The following is a 17,878-nucleotide window of genomic DNA, read 5'->3' as shown; positions in this document are numbered from 1 at the left end:
TGGTGCCTGGGGAGACAGGGAAGGAGTAATTGAATTGGGAACGGGACAAGCGTGCAGTGGAGAAGGGGACTTGATTGGTTGAAGGAGACTGTGTTGACGCCTTGTCTGAAACGGTAGTATCTTGGGAAGATAAGTACTCTGTGTCTGTGTCACCGGTCCAGGTTCTTTGACCATCGGAGGAGTTCCCGGTGGTGCCGCAATTGATGGTGAAAACTTCCTTTGAGGTGTAGGCTTGGAGGCGTGTGGAGAAGTGTAGAAGGAGGAAAAAGAGTGTTATGGAGGTGGTGATAGCCATTGTAGGGTGAGAATAGAAGTGAGTGAAGTGGCGAAGACTTATCATCACAGTTTGGCTGGAATTGCTGGGAAGCTGGAGTAAGGAACATGCAGTTTGTTAGCGAAATATTAATATTTTAATTATAATTATATTATTTTTTAAATTTAAAATCATAATTATATTATTATATTAAATGTTTCTTTTTTATACCGTGTCAAAGTAACTTTTTACATAGGGTAATGTTATTTTTTCACCTAATTTTTGACAAATATTTGATAGTGACAGGTGTCAAGTTCTAATTGGATCGTTTTTTTTTGTTTTTTTTTTAAATTTTGGTTTTTTGTGTCAGAAAACTTTCTCTCTCATATTTCCTCCTTTCCCTTCGTCCTCTTCGGCGTTTTCGTCTTCTCCATTGCCTTCTTCTTGCATCTTCTGTTTTCCATTGTTTTGCTAAAATGAGAAGTACCGGAATGGACCTTCGTTGGACCAAGGTAAATGTCTTCTCCCATTGTAGGTTTTGGTATTGGGTTTTAGGTTTGGGTATTGGGGTTGTTGTCGTTTCTTCCACACGTTATGGGTTTTTGTAATTTGTTTTGTTGTTTTCATTTGAGTTATTTTCTTTGGGCAGTTGACCGTTCGTCATTCATTTTCAACTATGTATGTTTGCACTCTCAACAACGAACGGTTGACAGAGGAGCAACGGGAAGTCGTTTCAAAGACTCCATTTACTTGGTGGAATGTCGAACGAGGAAGCGGGTGGATGTGCAACAATGAAGAAGGTGTAATGTCGCCAAATGCACCGGGTGGAATGTCCAACAACCAATCACAGTTGAAGACGTATGTTAGGATTGGTTCAAGAAGGCGTTTTAAGAGTCAAAAACTTAGGACACCATACACCGCAAATGTAGTAGTTAGAAAGAAAAATGAGTAATTATTGTATTAGACTTGAGTCTTAGGACAAGAAAAAGATGTTGTAAAACCTATTTGATTCAATATATAGAACATCCATGTTTGCTTCAATACATTTATGTAATTCATAATTGCAAATTTAATGTGTCTTTTATTGAAGTGCTTTATAATTTGATTTCCAAGTGATAATGTTTGTGGAAAAAAATGAATTAATGGTTGTGATTTGATGAACATAGCTAAACTGGTGAAGATAATGGTGGTCAAGTGTGCAATGTAATCGTTTACAATAGCCCTGTAAACGAGTGCTACTCAGCATATGGACAACTTGTTTAACACCCAAAATTATCCATGGTCCCCCACGTTACCACAGGTGGTTCCTTCAGTACAACAGGATGTCCAAAACAGGAATATGGCTCGCGTAATCGATTACAAGCCTATTGTAATCGATTACAAGAGTGTTTTATGTGGCAAATTTTAGTGAACTTCACCAAGGTTCGTGTCATCACCTTGGGTGGACCCCTCCTACATCATGGGGTTTCCCAAGCATCACATCTAACCCTAGACTCACACTTATACAAAAAACAAGTCAAGTTGTCTTAAAAAACACCAAAAATCACCCGTGGTCCCCCACGTTACCATAGGTGGTTCTTTCAGTGCAACAGGATGTCCAAAACAGAAAAAAGGCTCGCGTAAACGATTACCAACCTCTTGTAAACGATTACAAGGGTCTTTTTTCTGCACAGATTGTAGTACTTGGCCTTATTTGCTATGGAACTTTCATACATTGCACATAACAAAAACTTGGACATCAATCATCAATCAACAATCATTTCTACATTGCACATAAGCAATCTTGAAATCAATCATCTTATTGTAATAACAATTTGTAGAATGTCTTCAAAAATAGGGTTAAATATGCTTTTAGTCCTTCAAGTTTCACTGATTTTTGGTTTTAGTCCCTGCATGAAACATTGATGGCATTTCATCCTCTTAGTATGAAAACTCGTATTTTTAGTCCCTAAAAATAGACGCCGTTAGTTTTTTTGTGATGTGGCTAACGGCACAGCCACGTCTTCTCACAGTTTCAGTGTTCTCTGTCTGCCACGTTGATACAAACGCAATCAATCTGCACGCGCCATCGTCACAGAAAAATGGAGTTTCTCTGATCTGTGGTTGGGTTTGTGTGTTAAAGTAAAAGTGTCAGGGGAAATTTATGTGTTTATATAATTTTTTTTTCTTAATTTGGGTGTTTGGGGTTGAAATGTTCATGTGGTGTTTTTGAATCTCCATAGGTGAAAGCTTTTTTTTTGGGTTGCAGCTTGTGCTAAGTTTAGAATGCAGCTTTACTTGCCTGAAGTGAAATAGTTATTGTGGTGAACATCGATTGAATCTTTTCTTTTTATTTTTTATTTTGCTTGTGTTCTCCTTCTGTTTTACTCTTACTACTACTGTTTTTGCTCATGGTAGTTTCAAAATTTTTGGCAGAAGAGTGTGAAGCTTTTTTTTCTTTAGAAACTGGTTTCCCCTCGCAATTTCCCATACCCTCTTCCCCTTTTTGCGATTGAACTTCCACACAACCCTCTGAAGAATCCACATCCATATCGACCTCCAAAAGTTTTGATTTTTTCGCCGGTGACGGCCCGAATGAGACAACTCCCAATCGGAAAAAGAGTTGTTGGTGGTTTTGGTTTTAGTTTAAGTTTAGGTTATGGTGGCCATGAGGGTGGCGCCGCTGGTTAGCCTGTGAGCGTTTGATGGCGGCCATGAGGGAGTCAAAGATGGGGGATCATGGTCAGAAGAGAGATGGTAGACGCGGTTAGTTAATTCAAATGCTAAAGAACACCAACGTGGCAAGCAATGATCAATGGATGTGGAAGAATATGTGGTTGTGCCGTTAGCCACATCACAAAAAAACTAACGACATCTGTTTTTAGGGACTAAAAATACGAGTTTTCATACTAAGAGGATGAAATACCATCAATGTTTCATGCAGGGACTAAAACCAAAAATCAGTGAAACTTGAGGGACTAAAAGCATATTTAACCCTCAAAAATATAAAACAATCTTATTCCAATAAGAAGTTGTAAATGTCTTCATATATATAAAACGAAAAGTACACTGACTTCATATAAAAAGTACACTGTCATGACAACTATCCTATCAAAACAAACTAAACTACACTACATTTTTACACTGGATAACTATCCTACAACAATCCATAAACCTCTAGCGCATCCAGTAGTCTTATGTTCTCGTCATCCAAGATCCATTCACGTACATATCGCTTTCTGATTGCAAGCAATTCCTTCTGAAATGAAAATATTGTACTTGTCATATCAACCAAATCATCAAAAAATAATGAAAATATTGTACTTTTCATATTCTCCCAATCAAAAAATAATGAAAAGATTGTTATTACTAACCAAAAAAATGCAACTAAATAAAAGACCAAAACTTTAACTTACCTTTGGGATTCCGGAAGTCATTGCAACTGCACAAAAAATGAAAACACGAAAGTGACCAAAAAATCAATGGTGGCTTAGGGTTCACAAAACACAAAATGAATAAATAACGCCAAAGAGAACAACGCGAGAAGGGGACGAAATGACAAAACACACACACAACGCCAAAGCCACCCAAAAAGGGGATAGAGGAAATAGAGCTTACCTTGCGAAAGATAGCTTTTTTTGGGTTGAAATGAGACGAACGGTGCAACAGAAAAACCAAAGGATTGGAGAGATGAAGCAACCGGGAATGGAAAGAGTGATGGGAGACAAGAAATTTCAGAAACAAAGTGAAAAAGAAGAAAAAGAAACCGTCAAACGAAATTTCATATCCTCAGAATTCCTATTCTACCCTCTTCAGTTTTTAAAAAACCCATTTCTATTTAAAAGAAAAAAGTCAATAGAAATTTGACACCTGAACGGTGTCAAATTTGTGTCAAATAAGGGTGTTAAAAAAATATTTTCGTTTTACATATTATTGGGAGTCTATACAGTTGACGGGTTCTTCTTGTAAGATGGTAAGTTTATAACATTTTCATTCGAATTGGGCTGGTATATTTCACACACATGCCTTCTCCTTTTTTTCCCCTAAATATTATTCTCCATTGAATTTAAATGAGTGTGAATTCCTTCAACGATTTTAGTTAATGTTTATTTTCTTTCAAGTCTGGTGCTTTTTTGTATATTAAATATTTATTGTTTTATTTATATTTATATTTCAATTAAACATTTAGTTAAATTTAATTTTTATCTTCATTTAACTTATTTTATAAATATTTGTTAATACTAAATGATAGGTATTGTCGATTAGATACATGATCAAGCTTCTAGATAATAATAACTCATAATTAAAGTTTTGAATTTTAACATCCCATGTTATAAAAGATTATGTGTCTTAATATAATCAAACCATTTTGAAAACCTCTTCCTAGATATTAAAATACTATACTTGTAATTTATTATAAAAAAGGGAATATATAATATATTTAAAATTTTCGAATAGGAGAATCTCTCGAATACTACTATAAAAACACATATTTGCTGTTGATTGTTTTAAATTTTTATGAGATTAATAATTTGTAAGGAATGGTCGTCAACTTTATTTTGTCAAAAATTTTCTCATAAAAATTTCTACTAATTTTACTACACCCAGCACTTGTTTATATTTATTCACTAGAATTTTGCAGATTAAAAATAAGCTAGACGTTGCAGGTTTTATATTTTGGTTTGTGATCGTGATTTTGAAATATTTAAATTCGTTTGTCCACAATGCCTTTTTTATTGTGATGGTGATTTTTAAATATTTAAGTTCGTTTGCAAGTATAATGTATTTTCGTTAAATTCAAGTCCAAATGTTAGGTTTTTATATAGTTTCTGTAGTTGTCTTTTCAAAGTTATATATCCAATGTGAAAGAAAAATTGAACCGAAGACTCTTTCAAAATTTTCTGCTTTTAATACTTTGTTTGAAAGGCCTTTATATATATATATATATATATATATATATATAATGAAGTATCTAACCCGAAAATTCCACTGCCATGCAAAATTCAAAAATAAATTTGAGAACATGATTATAGTAAGTTTTGATGACTCAACCTACTTTAAATAGCTTAACCTTTATATATGATTTTGAAATAGAAACAACTTTAAGCCTACATACAATGTTTGTTCGTGAAATTTTTAGAATGTTTTGATGACTATAAAAATACTTTTAACTGTAAAATTTTTTGAATTAACTTTTCTTTTAAGTATTTTGATGAAACTATATCCAATTTGATAGCTATTGGGAAAATTGTTTTTGAGTGAACCTATGTCCAATGAAAGATAATAAATTATTTAGTCTATGAAGTTTTGCAATTCTTCAACAAATCTCCTGCTGCATAAAAATGCAGACACCAATTTTGTCGAATTCTAATGTAGATGAGTCTACTGTGAAGGATCATAACTTTGGTAAAGGAACTCCAATTTTTGTGATCCGAGCATGTGTTCGAGACCTTAGGAAATCTAGCTTCTTGGACAAATGTCATAAATGATCCATTGTAATTTAATTCCACTTTTAATTTATTGCTAAATTTTAGAATTCACACGACATTGAAAGTGTTTCTTATGTTTTAAAATCTGCAAGTTGTAGTTTAATATAAAAGTATAAGTTTTCTATCAACTGTACAAAGTTTAAATAAGTACTAATCCCACTTTGACTAAAAATGGACGAAGTCAATATTATATAAAAGTAAATATTAAAAAACTTTTTGTTTTAAGATTTTAGTTTAAAATTGATATTGAATTCAAGATCGGTTTATGACTTAAGACAGATTTTGTTCCACGGATATAATGCAAAGTTATTGGGATGAGATGAATTTAGTACATCACTTATTATTTTTTTATGGTATGAATGCAATTTTTTATTATTTGGTCAATTGTTAATTTCTTCAAGTTATATACTATACATATCCGGTCCAACGACGATGTAGCACAATAAAGTTCATTCAACATGACATTTGTTAGCATAAATATTTATATATTAAAAAAATATATGATCAAGATATTTTATTACTTTATAATATTCTTTAAAAACATATATCTAATTTATATTATATTTGGTTAATAAGGTAATGTCTCATATTATTATGATTATTTTATATTATTTTATGATTATTTTATAATACCATTGGAAAATTAAAAATATTAAAACACCTCATACTTGTTTTTCAACAGTATTCTTTTAAGATCATAAAATTTTTATTGTAACCACATAACTTAGATTTTAATTTTCATAAAAAAGTTTGATTGCAGAGAAATTAAAACTCACTTTAGATATTTTGTCATAAAAAAGTTTGGATGACGAAACAAAAGGCTTTTGGAGTGAAATTTGGTGATTAGGAAGAATTTTGTATTCCTCTTCCTAGGTGGTTACAAGTTGTTCAAGATATAAATTTATGGACAATGGTTCAATGTATCGGTTTTTTTGGCGAAACAAAAGACTCTTGCAATGGAGTTTGATGATTAGGAAGAATCTTATACTCATCTTCCCAGGTAGTTATAAGTTGCCTAAGATGCAAATCTTTAGTTCACAAGTGCTTAGAAGCAGTTGATGCATGAGCCAGTCATAGATAAAGATGATGAGATGGCTGAAGTGGATCCTCTAGCAAAGTTGATAGTCATCATTCCCAGGTAATGTAAAATTATATGGTTTTGTTCATTGCAAGGGAACATGAAAACTGACTTGAAAAACATGCTTCAAGGATAAGTGTTTCTCTTTTTATGTTTCAAATTCATGTTGACCTTCAATTTTTATGATAAATATAGTTATATTAATATTACCTTGTGTTTTCAATGTAAATAGAGTTATGGGTAAATCTCAAAGCCAGCTAGTTCAAATCTCGTATCCAAAGGTTGTAAATCATTTATAGTTCTAATTCATTTTATATGTTATTGAAAGATTTAAATGCTTGACTATTTAGTTTGTCATTTTAGTATAACAAGCAGTTAAATTTATGGGAATGTGGCTACTATGTCATGTCTTAGATTAAGATCATCATTGAACATATATAAAAACATAATGAATTTTTCTTCATTTTACAGCTTAAGCAGATAAGAGTACATCTTGGTACCAGAGATGCAATTAAGCAGACAGGAGTGGACAACTTATCATCTGCAAAAATGAATCTAGAAAGACTTCTAATTGTTGTTGAACATTAATTACATTTAGTTTAAGTTTAACTTTTGATAATTTAGGTTTTGGATTGTTTTTTAAATTATTTAGAACTTTGTTTTTAAGATCAAATAATAATATTTTAATTATAATTATATTAATTTTTAATTTAAAATCACAATATATATTATTATATTATAAATATTAGTGGCAAATGAATGTTTTCTTTATTCGTGTTAAAATAACTTTTCCCTTATATATATACTTTAACACTCTAACCACGAAACTGAACACATAAATTTGGAGCATTTAGATAATATTAGGTCTTCAAATGTAACTGTTTAGCAAACCTTTAATGAGCTTTACTGGTTATTTCAACGTGGCTCTAGGTCGACAATCTCAGAAAACAGCTCCAACATCAAATTATCATTGTCCTTGCAACTATTGTGATGCTCTCCAAGATCAAGCACATGATCAATTTCTTCCGGCGTTGCCCTTTGGTCGGCACTCTCTTGCAATTTCAGCGCAGACTCTAACATCAAAACGACATCGTTCATGGACGGCCTCAGCATCCCTTCTTGTGATAAACAACTCACCCCAATCTCACAAAACTTGGCCAAACAATCAGGAGCGATGTTCCCCTTCAATATGGGGTCCATCATCTCTGTCACTGTCCCATTTTGGCAACAATATTTGGCCCAATTAGCTAGTGACACCTGTTCGATTTCTTCAGTAGGGATCAGAGGTGAACGGGCACAGAGTACCTCAAACAACACCACCCCAAAAGAATACACGTCGGACTTCTCCGTCAGCCGCCGTCGAATGTAATATTCCGGATCTAAATACCCAAAGCTGCCTTTCACGGCGGTGCTCACATGGGCCTTCGATATCTCATTCGGCCCAATTTTGGATAGTCCGAAATCCGAAACCTTCGCCACCCACCTTTCATCCAACAAGACGTTGGTCGTTTTCACGTCACGGTGGATGATCATTTGCTTCGCGCCACTGTGAAGATAGCGTAGCCCGCGCGCAACGCCAATGCAAATCTTCAACCGCTGCTTCCACGAAAGAGGGGGGTTATCGGTGCCGTAGAGATGGTCGCGGAGGTTTCCACATCCCATGAACTCGTAAACAAGGATCATCTCGTTGTTATCACAGCAGTAACCGATAAGTGAGACGAGATTGCGGTGGCGGAGTTGTGAGAGCATCTGGATCTCGTTAACGAACTCGCTAGCCCCCTGCTGGGAACCCTGTCTAAGGCGCTTGATAGCAACTGGGACTGAGCCGTCTGTGTAGCCCTTGTACACGTGTCCAAATCCACCGTCGCCGACGACGTAGGAGTTATCGAAGTTTTTGGTGGCAGCTTTGATTTCGACAAGGGAAAACCGACGGCATTGATCAGAAGGAAGAGAAAAATTGTGGCTGTTGGTTGACTTGGTCGTTGTGAACAGTGCACTCCACTTGAAAGTGGTGAACAACAGGACAAAGAAAACGACAACGCAAACTACCCCCGCCGTGATGCCAATTTTCGTTGCGCTTCCACTGCTGGTCTTTCCATTTTGGCTGGGAGCATTGTTCTGTGGGGTCTGAACCAGGTCCGGGTTGGGTCCGGCTAGGTTGTTCGAACCGGCTTCACTGATTTTGAAGATCTCTAGACCGTTGAGGAAGGGGTCACTGTATCCTCCGTAAGAATGCATTTGAAGCGAGAGATTAAACTTTTTCTGATCACCATTCTTGGGAATCAAAACGGCATAATTTTCATGGACAGCTAGCCCTTTTTGTCTCTGACTCCAAATCATTACATCTGCACGGTCATCAGCCAAGTCACTAGCTATGTAAATGGAGAATCGCCTGTCACCGATGTTATTAATATTGAGATCAAGCTCGCAGAAGTGAAGTCTGATCACGTACATGAAGCCACGGTCAACGGGGAACTCCCAAGTGAGGATTCTTATCCTGTTAATAGTGGCGTTTCTGTCAGAGCTACGCCTTGTTCTGAACAGTTCTTTTGGTGCCACGTAATCGGGATTCACGGTTATGTTAATTTTCCTATTCACATCAGCTGGTAGATCATTATTCTTTGGGTTGTCTTTGATAAAATAGCTTTCATCGGCAGCCCAATTCCTGAACAAACCGGTGTCGTTTTGTGGTGGGATTTCTGGTCCTCCGGCTTTGATTCTATATTCAGTCTGAAGAGCAAAGCTGGTTCCAACGCTGTACAGCGCGCTAGTTCCGATCATCGTGAAGCCTGTCTCATTTTCTAGTGTGTAATATAAATCGGTTGGCATGGAAAGCATCTCGATTCCATTGATGAAAGCGTAGGAGTTTGGAAGCGAGGGAGTGAAGGTGAGGATAAGCCTCTCATCGTCGTTGACATTGACCACGTATTCTTTGAAGATAGTGTCGGTGGCTTGAGCGTCGGCGTTAAGAGAGGCGTTGAAAGCTTCAAGAAGAGTGAATTGGTTGGATTGAACGGTGAAGGATGCGTGGGTGCGGGGAAAGGAAGGGTAATCGGCAGGGTAGAAGAAGAGGCGAAGGAATTTGGTGCCTGCGGAGAGTTGGAAGGAGTAGTTGAATGGGGAACGGGACAAGCGTGCGGTGGAGAAGGGTATTTTATTGGTGGAAGAAGACTGTGTTGTCGCCTTCTCTGAAACAGAGCCGTCTTGGAAAGTAAAGAACATTGGGTCTGCGTCGCCAGCCCACGTTCTTTGACCGTCGGAGGACATTCCGGTGGAACCGCAACTGATAGTGAAAACTTCCGATGGGATATAGGCTTGGAGGTGTGTGAAGAAGTGTAGAAGGAAGAAGAGTAATGTGAAGGAGGTGGTGACAGTAAGGAACTTCATGGTTTGCGGCTAACAGGGGAGTAGAGTTACGAGGCCTTAGCATTGTAGAATGATTGGTACTGTAGTTGGGAAGGAGAGGAAGAAAGTACGGTTGATTGTATGCTAGTGAAAGACTTGGACCAGTCAAAGTAAAAAATATGTAGAGTTGAAAGAATTCTACGTATTTCTAACATGGGACTATGATAAGGAAAATGATAATTTGACATTTTGATACCGTGGTTGGATGATTTCAAATTAAAAAAACTGAGATAAGAGTATATTTGGAAGAAAAAAATCAAAGTTTTTTTATTAATTTGAAATCGTCCAACCATATTTTGATACGTGTGTAGTGTTAAAATGGTATCAAAAAATTGATGTGAAAATATTTTCCTATATCTAAAATCAAATCAAATGGTCATTCCAAATAACACATATGATTATGTCATGCTTATACTTAAAAAAAAAATTATTCATGAAGAAAGTATACAGTTATCTACATTTCAAAATGAATATTAAGGATTAGCAATATCAATTTGAAATTTAGGAAGAATAAATTTTGATAATTTATAGAAACTACAATTAAAATTTACGTATGCTATAAGAACTAGAATAGTTTTTTCAAATTTTTATAAATATAATCAAAAAGTTATAAACACTTGTTGAATTTTATGGGAATTTGTCTCCTAATTTTTGTGTATAAAATTACCAAAAGCAAACAAGATTTCTGTGAATTTTTTGGAATTTGAATCCACATATAATTTTTCCAACGGTTAATAAATTAGACACAACTTTAAAATTTTGAAAGATATCCTGCATAATTCTCAAAGAAATTTGTAGAAAATTTTCCTGTAAAATATTTTGCTCAAAATACTCATATCCTTCTTTTTTTTCAAAATTTCAGATATTCGGGTAAGTTTTCCACAAATCTTAAACTCATAAGTAAATTGGTTGTAAAGTTTAGTTAAACTTATGATTTCTGGATAATTTCATGCTAATTTAATATGCAAAAACTGTAGGTAAGAACATTAATTATGCAAATTAAAATAATCAAAATAGTTTATATTTGACGAAATAATTCATAAATTTATCTATGCATAATTAATAAGTTAAAAGCTATTAATAAAATTTAATTTTATATCTACTACCTGTCCAATCTAACAAATATGCTAAAAATTATAGCCCAAGAAAGCTCATTCAGTGATATAGACCTAAAGTGATTAATAACGTCTGAATAAATATTTGTTTGCTCAATTACTATATATTACTATAATATATCATCAAATATAGATAATTTGATGACATTCTATATATCCTTTAATATCAGATATAAAAAAATGTATAAAATATTTGATTAGTTTATATTACTTTTTATTATTATTATAATATTAATTTATATATACCTAGTAAGTTTTTATTATTATTGATATTTTGGATTTTTTAAGAGGGCCCAAAATCCTATAAGTATATGTCAAGTTTTGAGGGAATGATACACATATATTGATTCAAATTCTTTAATTTGAGCATTTGACATCCACCATGAGATCCAGTAAAATTTTGCTCCACCTTATTCTCTCATGATCTCATGGTTACCATCAGAAGCCAATAAAAAACACTTTAAGCCATCCACTTTGAGAAAATTCCAGAGATCAATTTATAGTTTATTAATTCTTCCAGTTTATTAATTGTTTCCAATAGTCAATGCTTAAGATATGTTTTCCTTTTCTATCCTAAAGAAAATTAAAAACTGTTCAATTGAAAGAGTTTATTGTTTATGATCATTATTAATTTATGTGAATCATAAATTCAACTAGGAGTGGGCAAAATACATTATACTGCGTTGCACTATAAATAAAACAATTTAGGAAAATTGAACTGAATTAAATAGTTCAGAATAACTTAACTATTTTTTAGTTCCTTTAGTACAGTGTAGTAAACTGTTTTAGTGCATTTTGAGTTTCTTTAGTACAGTGCACATTCTTTCAGTTGGCTTGAGAGAAGTCATCGATGGCTTGCAGAATGCCAGCTGCATGTCTTTCAGTTGCATGAATTATAGTGATATCAGGAGTCAACAAAAGTTTCTGTTTTCTTAAATCTCCATAAAGAGTGAATTTATTTAGTAAAATGAATTTAATAATGAATTTATTTTTAATAATTAACTGTGTTTTAAGTTCGGATGATGATATTTTAACAACATTTTTTAACAATATTTTTTAACAACCACATTTTGACACCTGTGCAGTGTCAAAATTGTGTCAAAATATCATTTTCCTTGTTAAAGAAAGTTTTTTTCTCTTTCTTTGAAGACGTCATCCTCCTCTCTGCCCACAACCCCAACTCCCCCATCGGCGTCTACTACCACGCACTCTGCCTCTACGCCTCCTACCATAGCCAACATATCTCCCTCCCCACCGCCCTCCCCGACACCTACCAGGGCCACCACGACTTCATCGTTTGGTCGTCCTTCCTCTACGGTAACACTGTCCCTGCCGCGCCGTTTTTTCTCGCCTCCCCAAAATGTCAGCACTGTTATGGTCAAGAGTTGACTCCCCATTTCCCTATCAGCTTCATCTTCATCATCATCCACCATGGATGCTCGTTGTATCCTTCCAAACTCCACCATCATCAAAATCACATCAGCCTGCAACACGCATCAGCCATGCACGAGGGAGGAAGAATGTTGGAGGAACCGATTACTGCACACGCATTCTTCAAAGATGGAACCGAATACAAGAACGTGGAACCGAATACGTTCTTCTCTGCAATTTCTTGATGGAGTGGAATCGGATACGCATGATGGAACCGAATACAACTCCATCTTCATTTTCTTCTTGCCACTGTAATCGGTTACCAGATTTGTGGAACCGAATACATGCCCATGAACCACCACTTCTTCAAGCGTCGCTGCTTCAGTAAACTTCATCTTCATCTTCGGTCTTCATCTTGAATGGTTGTGTTAATGGTAGAGAGTCTCGCTGCACACCGAAATTGCGAAGTTAACAAAATCACGAGGGCACACACGTAATTTCTAAAGAAATCAACGTAAATCTCTTCGTATCAGTGAGATGAAAAAACAACCTCATTTTGCAAATCATTGCATTTCACCACTCGCAAATCCGCACAAACAAACACCTTCTCACTCTCAATTCATTGCTCGCATTCGTCTCTAAACAGTAAAATCTTTTCAAGCAGCGTAAAATATAATAACTAAATCTATACACATGATTTTGAAGTAGAAACAACTTTGATTGAAATACTATATACAATTGATTTTTTCTGAAAATTTTTAGAATGTTTTGACTTTTTGAAACAGTGTGAAACCATGTCTAATTTTTCTCATCATCTTAAAAAAGGAAGGTTTATGAAAAGACTTTAACTTATAATGTTTTGAGAATATTTGATCATATATTTAAATTATTTTAATATTTTTTTTTTTGGGTTTTGTAAGCTTTAGACCTCTAGACTAAATCTTATGAAATGGGTTGTTTTGACATGTTTACATAGATCACATAGATCATTGGAATACGTAAAACTCAAATTTTAGAATTTTTGTATCATCTTTTTACACCATGTGTATTTTAAAGTTGAGAATCTTAAATATTTTTACAAAATTTATATTTATACTGATTTACTGTCTTTTTAAAAATATTCTTTATAAAAAGAATAAATTGAATGGACTTATATTTTGAAATGGATAAATAAACCAATTGTGTGATAAATTATGTTTCTATTAAATGTTAAAACTTGTATTTAATAGATTTTAATATATGAGTATGATGTCTACATGATTTAATAGATTTTATTTTTATTTAAGATTTTAATATATATTTAACTAATTAAAATACATAATGAGAATACCTTGAATTAACTATTAGTTCTTATTTCTTAACTATTTTCTTTTTTACCTTGCTGAAACTTGATCAATATCATTTAAAAGGTGGTAGGTTTCAAAATTAGGAAAACCAAAAGCTAACAAAAATAATAATAATCTTTAGTGTAAGATGGTTTTCTTTTTTTAAGGACTAAATCTAAACTTTGAATATTTCAAATTTAAAAGGTTTTAAATTTGTACAGAATTATAAGAGTTAATCCTTTAAAAATATAATTAATCTTTTATTTTAAGAAAATCTAGAGAGACGTTAAGCAACTATATTGATTCCTTTCCAGCCATTTCCATGGAATTGTTTTCTCGGTTAACAATAACATTAGCCACTTCTTCACGTTGCTCTGCACTTTCTTGTAGCTGCAGCGTAAACTCCAACATCCCAGCCACATCTCCCATGGAGGGCCTCAGCGACCCATCTTCCAGCAAACAACTCATCCCAATCTCACAAAACTTCTTCAAGCATTTTGCTGCAATCTCCTTCTTCAACGTCGGCTCAACAATCTCTGCTATCATTCCACTTTCGTAACAATGTCTCACCCAATTAGAGAGCGACACCTGTTGCTTCTCCGCACTGTGAATCAAAGGGGGACGACCACACAGTACCTCAAAAAGCACAACTCCGAAAGAGTACACGTCAGACTTCTCCGTCAAACGATATCGTTTATAATACTCAGGATCCAAATATCCGAAGCTTCCCCTCACGTCGGTGCTGACGTGAGCCTTCGAAGTTCCAATGGGCCCAAGCCTCGAAAGTCCAAAGTCNGAAACCTTGGCNACCCACTTATCATCCAACAGGATGTTCGTGCTTTTCACGTCCCGGTGGATGATCGTGTGCTNCGCGCCTGTGTGAAGATAATCAAGTCCACGCGCCGCGCCGATGCAGATCTGCAACCGCTGCTTCCACGAGATAGCTGGGTTGTNCGTGTTGTATAGATGGTCACGGAGGTTGCCACNTGTCATGAAATCGTANACCAANATCATTTCCTTATTATCGTTGCAGTANCCNATGAGGGTCACGAGATTGNGGTGGCGAAGTTGNGAGAGCATCTTAATTTCGTTCAGGAACTCGCGAACCCCTTGCTGCGAATCCGGTTTAAGGCGCTTGATGGCTACGGGAACGGAGCCCTCGTCGATATAGCCCTTGTACACCTGGCCAAATCCCCCGGAGCCGACAATCAAGACTTCGTCGAAGTTTTGGGTGGCTGCNCTCATCTCGTCGAGGGAGAAGCGACGGCAGAGATCTGTCGGCAGGGAGGAAATCTTCGTGGTAGTTGACTTGGATTCGTTATCCTTGCTTTTAGTACAAGTGATTCTCTTGTATTCTAAAAGTGCGACTACGGCAAGAGAAATCAGAACGACGTCACATACCACCCCCACGACGACAATCATAATCGTTCCACTTCCGCTGCTTGTCTTTTCGTTTTGACCGGAACTACTGTTGTATGAAGTCTTAACCGGATCCGGGTTGGGTCCGGCAAGGTTGTTTGAGCCGGCTTCGCTGATTTTGAAGATCTCAAGACCGTTCANGAAGGCACCTTGGTATCTCGAATCCACGTTGCTTCCGTAAGGGTGCATTTGAAGCGAGAGATTAAACTTTTTCTGAGTACCATTTTCAGGAATAAAAACGGCGTAGTTTCTATGCAAAGCTAGACCCTTTTGTTGCTGACTCCATTTCATTACATCTGCACGATCATCAGCCACCTGACTCGCTATGTAAATATGAAATTTTCTGTCAGCAATTTTATTAATATTGGGATCAAGCTCGCAGAAGTGGAGCCTGAGAACGTAAGTGAAGCCATAATCAACGGGGAACTCCCAGGTGAGGTTGCTCATTTTATTCAGAGTGGCGTTTGTGCCCATGCTACGCGCTGTTCTGAACAGTTCCTTTGGTGCCACGTAATCGGGATTCACGGTTATGTTCATTTTCCCATCCGTGTTAGCTGGTAGATCATCATTCTTTGGATTGTGTTTGATAAAGTAAGGTTCTTCGGCAGCCCAATCCCTGAACAAACCGCTGTCGTTATATGGCGAGATTTCTTGTCCTCCGGCTTTGATTCTATACTCAGTCTGAAGAGCAAAGCTGGTTCCAAGACTGTACAGGGTGCTACTTCCGATTAACGTGAAGCCTGTGTCATTTGCTGGTGTGTAATATAAATCGGTTGGCATGGAAAGTACCTCGATTCCGTTGATGAAAGCGTAAGAGTTTGGATGCGAGGGAGTGAAGGTGAGGATAAGCCTCTCACCGTCGTTGACGTTGACCACGTATTCCCTGAAGATAGTGTCCGTGGCTTGAGCATCGGCGTTGAGAGAGGCGTTGAAATCGTTGAGGAGAATAAATTGGTTGGATTGAACGGAGAAGGATGCGTGGGTGCGGGGAAAGGAAGGGTAGTCAGCAGGGTAGAAGAAGAGGCGAAGGAATTTGGTGCCTGGGGAGACAGGGAAGGAGTAATTGAATTGGGAACGGGACAAGCGTGCAGTGGAGAAGGGGACTTGATTGGTTGAAGGAGACTGTGTTNTGGTGCCTGGGGAGACAGGGAAGGAGTAATTGAATTGGGAACGGGACAAGCGTGCAGTGGAGAAGGGGACTTGATTGGTTGAAGGAGACTGTGTTATCGCCTTGTCTGAAACGGTGGTGTCTTGGGAAGATAAGTACTTTGTATCTGCGTCGCCGGTCCACGTTCTTTGACCGTCGGAGGACTTTCCAGTGGTGCCGCAATTGATGGTGAAAACTTGCTTTGAGGTGTAGGCTTGGAGGCGTGTGGAGAAGTGTAGAAGGAGGAAAAAGAGTGTTAAGGAGGTGGTGATAGCCATTGTAGGGTGAGAATAGAAGTGAGTGAAGTGGCGAAGACTTATCATCACAGTTTGGTTGGAATTGCTGGGAAACCTGGAGTAAGGAACATGCAGTGTATTTGGTAGCGAAATATCACTGCGAGTCTATACAGTTGACGGGTTCTTCTTCCAGTATAGACAAAAAAGAAAAAGCAAAACAGAAAAAGTTAAAACCTGTTAATAATTTATTGGAGAGAGAAAACAAATTTTAAAAAGATCAGAAAGGGTAAAAAATACAGTTAACCATTAATTTTACAAATTTTAACTTTTTATTAAATGTAATCACATTTTCCCACTCTTATAAAAATAAAATTTTGAACACTGATAAAATGAATGATATAAATTGTAAGGTGGTAAATTTATAACATTTTCATTCGAATTGGGTTGGGTATACTTTACACATATGCCTCTTCTTTTTTACCTATATATTATCCTCCATAGAATTTAAATTAGTGTGAATTCCTTTAACGTTTTTAAGTTAATTTTTATTTTATTTCAAGTCTGGTGCTTTTTTTTGTGTATTAAATATTGGGTTAAATATATTTTTAGTCTCTAAAGTTTCACTGATTTTTGGTTTTAGTTCCTGCATGAAAGATGACATTTCATCCCCTTAGTATGAAAACAAGTATTTTTAGTCCCTAAAAACAGACAGTGTTAATTTTTGTGTGATGTGGCTAACGGCACAGCCACGTCTTCTCTTTAGACTGCCTGACACGTAGCATTTTTTTTTTAATTTGGTAAACCCTAGCCGCCGCTACCTCCTCCATGGTAGCCAGCCACCCAGTGACTCTCACCGGCCAACAACCACCGCCATCATCGTCGCGCCACCACAAAGTCACACCACCACCATCATCTTCTTCTCCTGCACTCAGAAAAAAACCAACCCAGCAACAGAAAGTGCCCAAACCACTGTGCTCCACCAGCGTTGCAAAGCCGCTGCAAGACGCCTCGGCCACCACCTGCACAAGCCCAATCTCCACCGCAACCAACCTCCGAGAAAA

The 17,878-nt window shown here is 36.2% G+C and overlaps 2 protein-coding genes across 2 annotated transcripts in view; both read right to left on the bottom strand.

Moving 5' to 3' along the window:
- Positions 1-1,191, bottom strand: part of LOC106770157 (receptor-like protein kinase FERONIA) — a 28,800-nt gene extending 27,609 nt beyond the window's left edge. Inside the window, exon 1 of the mRNA XM_014655981.2 lies at positions 7-1,191. Coding sequence (XP_014511467.1) covers positions 7-340 — 334 coding nt within the window. The 5' untranslated portion in view covers positions 341-1,191. The remainder of the gene's footprint in view (positions 1-6) is intronic.
- A 6,482-nt stretch (positions 1,192-7,673) lies between these two features.
- On the bottom strand, positions 7,674-17,044 carry LOC106770147 (receptor-like protein kinase FERONIA). Its single transcript, XM_014655973.2, has 5 exons — positions 16,571-17,044; positions 15,644-16,474; positions 14,830-15,199; positions 12,636-12,642; positions 7,674-10,195 (listed from the first exon to the last, which is right to left on the bottom strand). Exons 1-5 carry the CDS (start codon positions 16,902-16,904, stop codon positions 7,715-7,717), a joined length of 4,023 nt encoding a protein of 1,340 aa, XP_014511459.2. The 5' UTR covers positions 16,905-17,044; the 3' UTR covers positions 7,674-7,714.
- Between the last annotated feature and the right edge of the window lie 834 nt (positions 17,045-17,878).

This window comes from Vigna radiata, chromosome 1, assembly GCF_000741045.1.
Source record: "Vigna radiata var. radiata cultivar VC1973A chromosome 1, Vradiata_ver6, whole genome shotgun sequence".
NCBI classification, from domain to species: domain Eukaryota; kingdom Viridiplantae; phylum Streptophyta; class Magnoliopsida; order Fabales; family Fabaceae; genus Vigna; species Vigna radiata.
The sequence above is the reverse complement of the archived record's forward strand: the minus strand, read 5'-3'. Positions and strand labels throughout refer to the sequence as shown.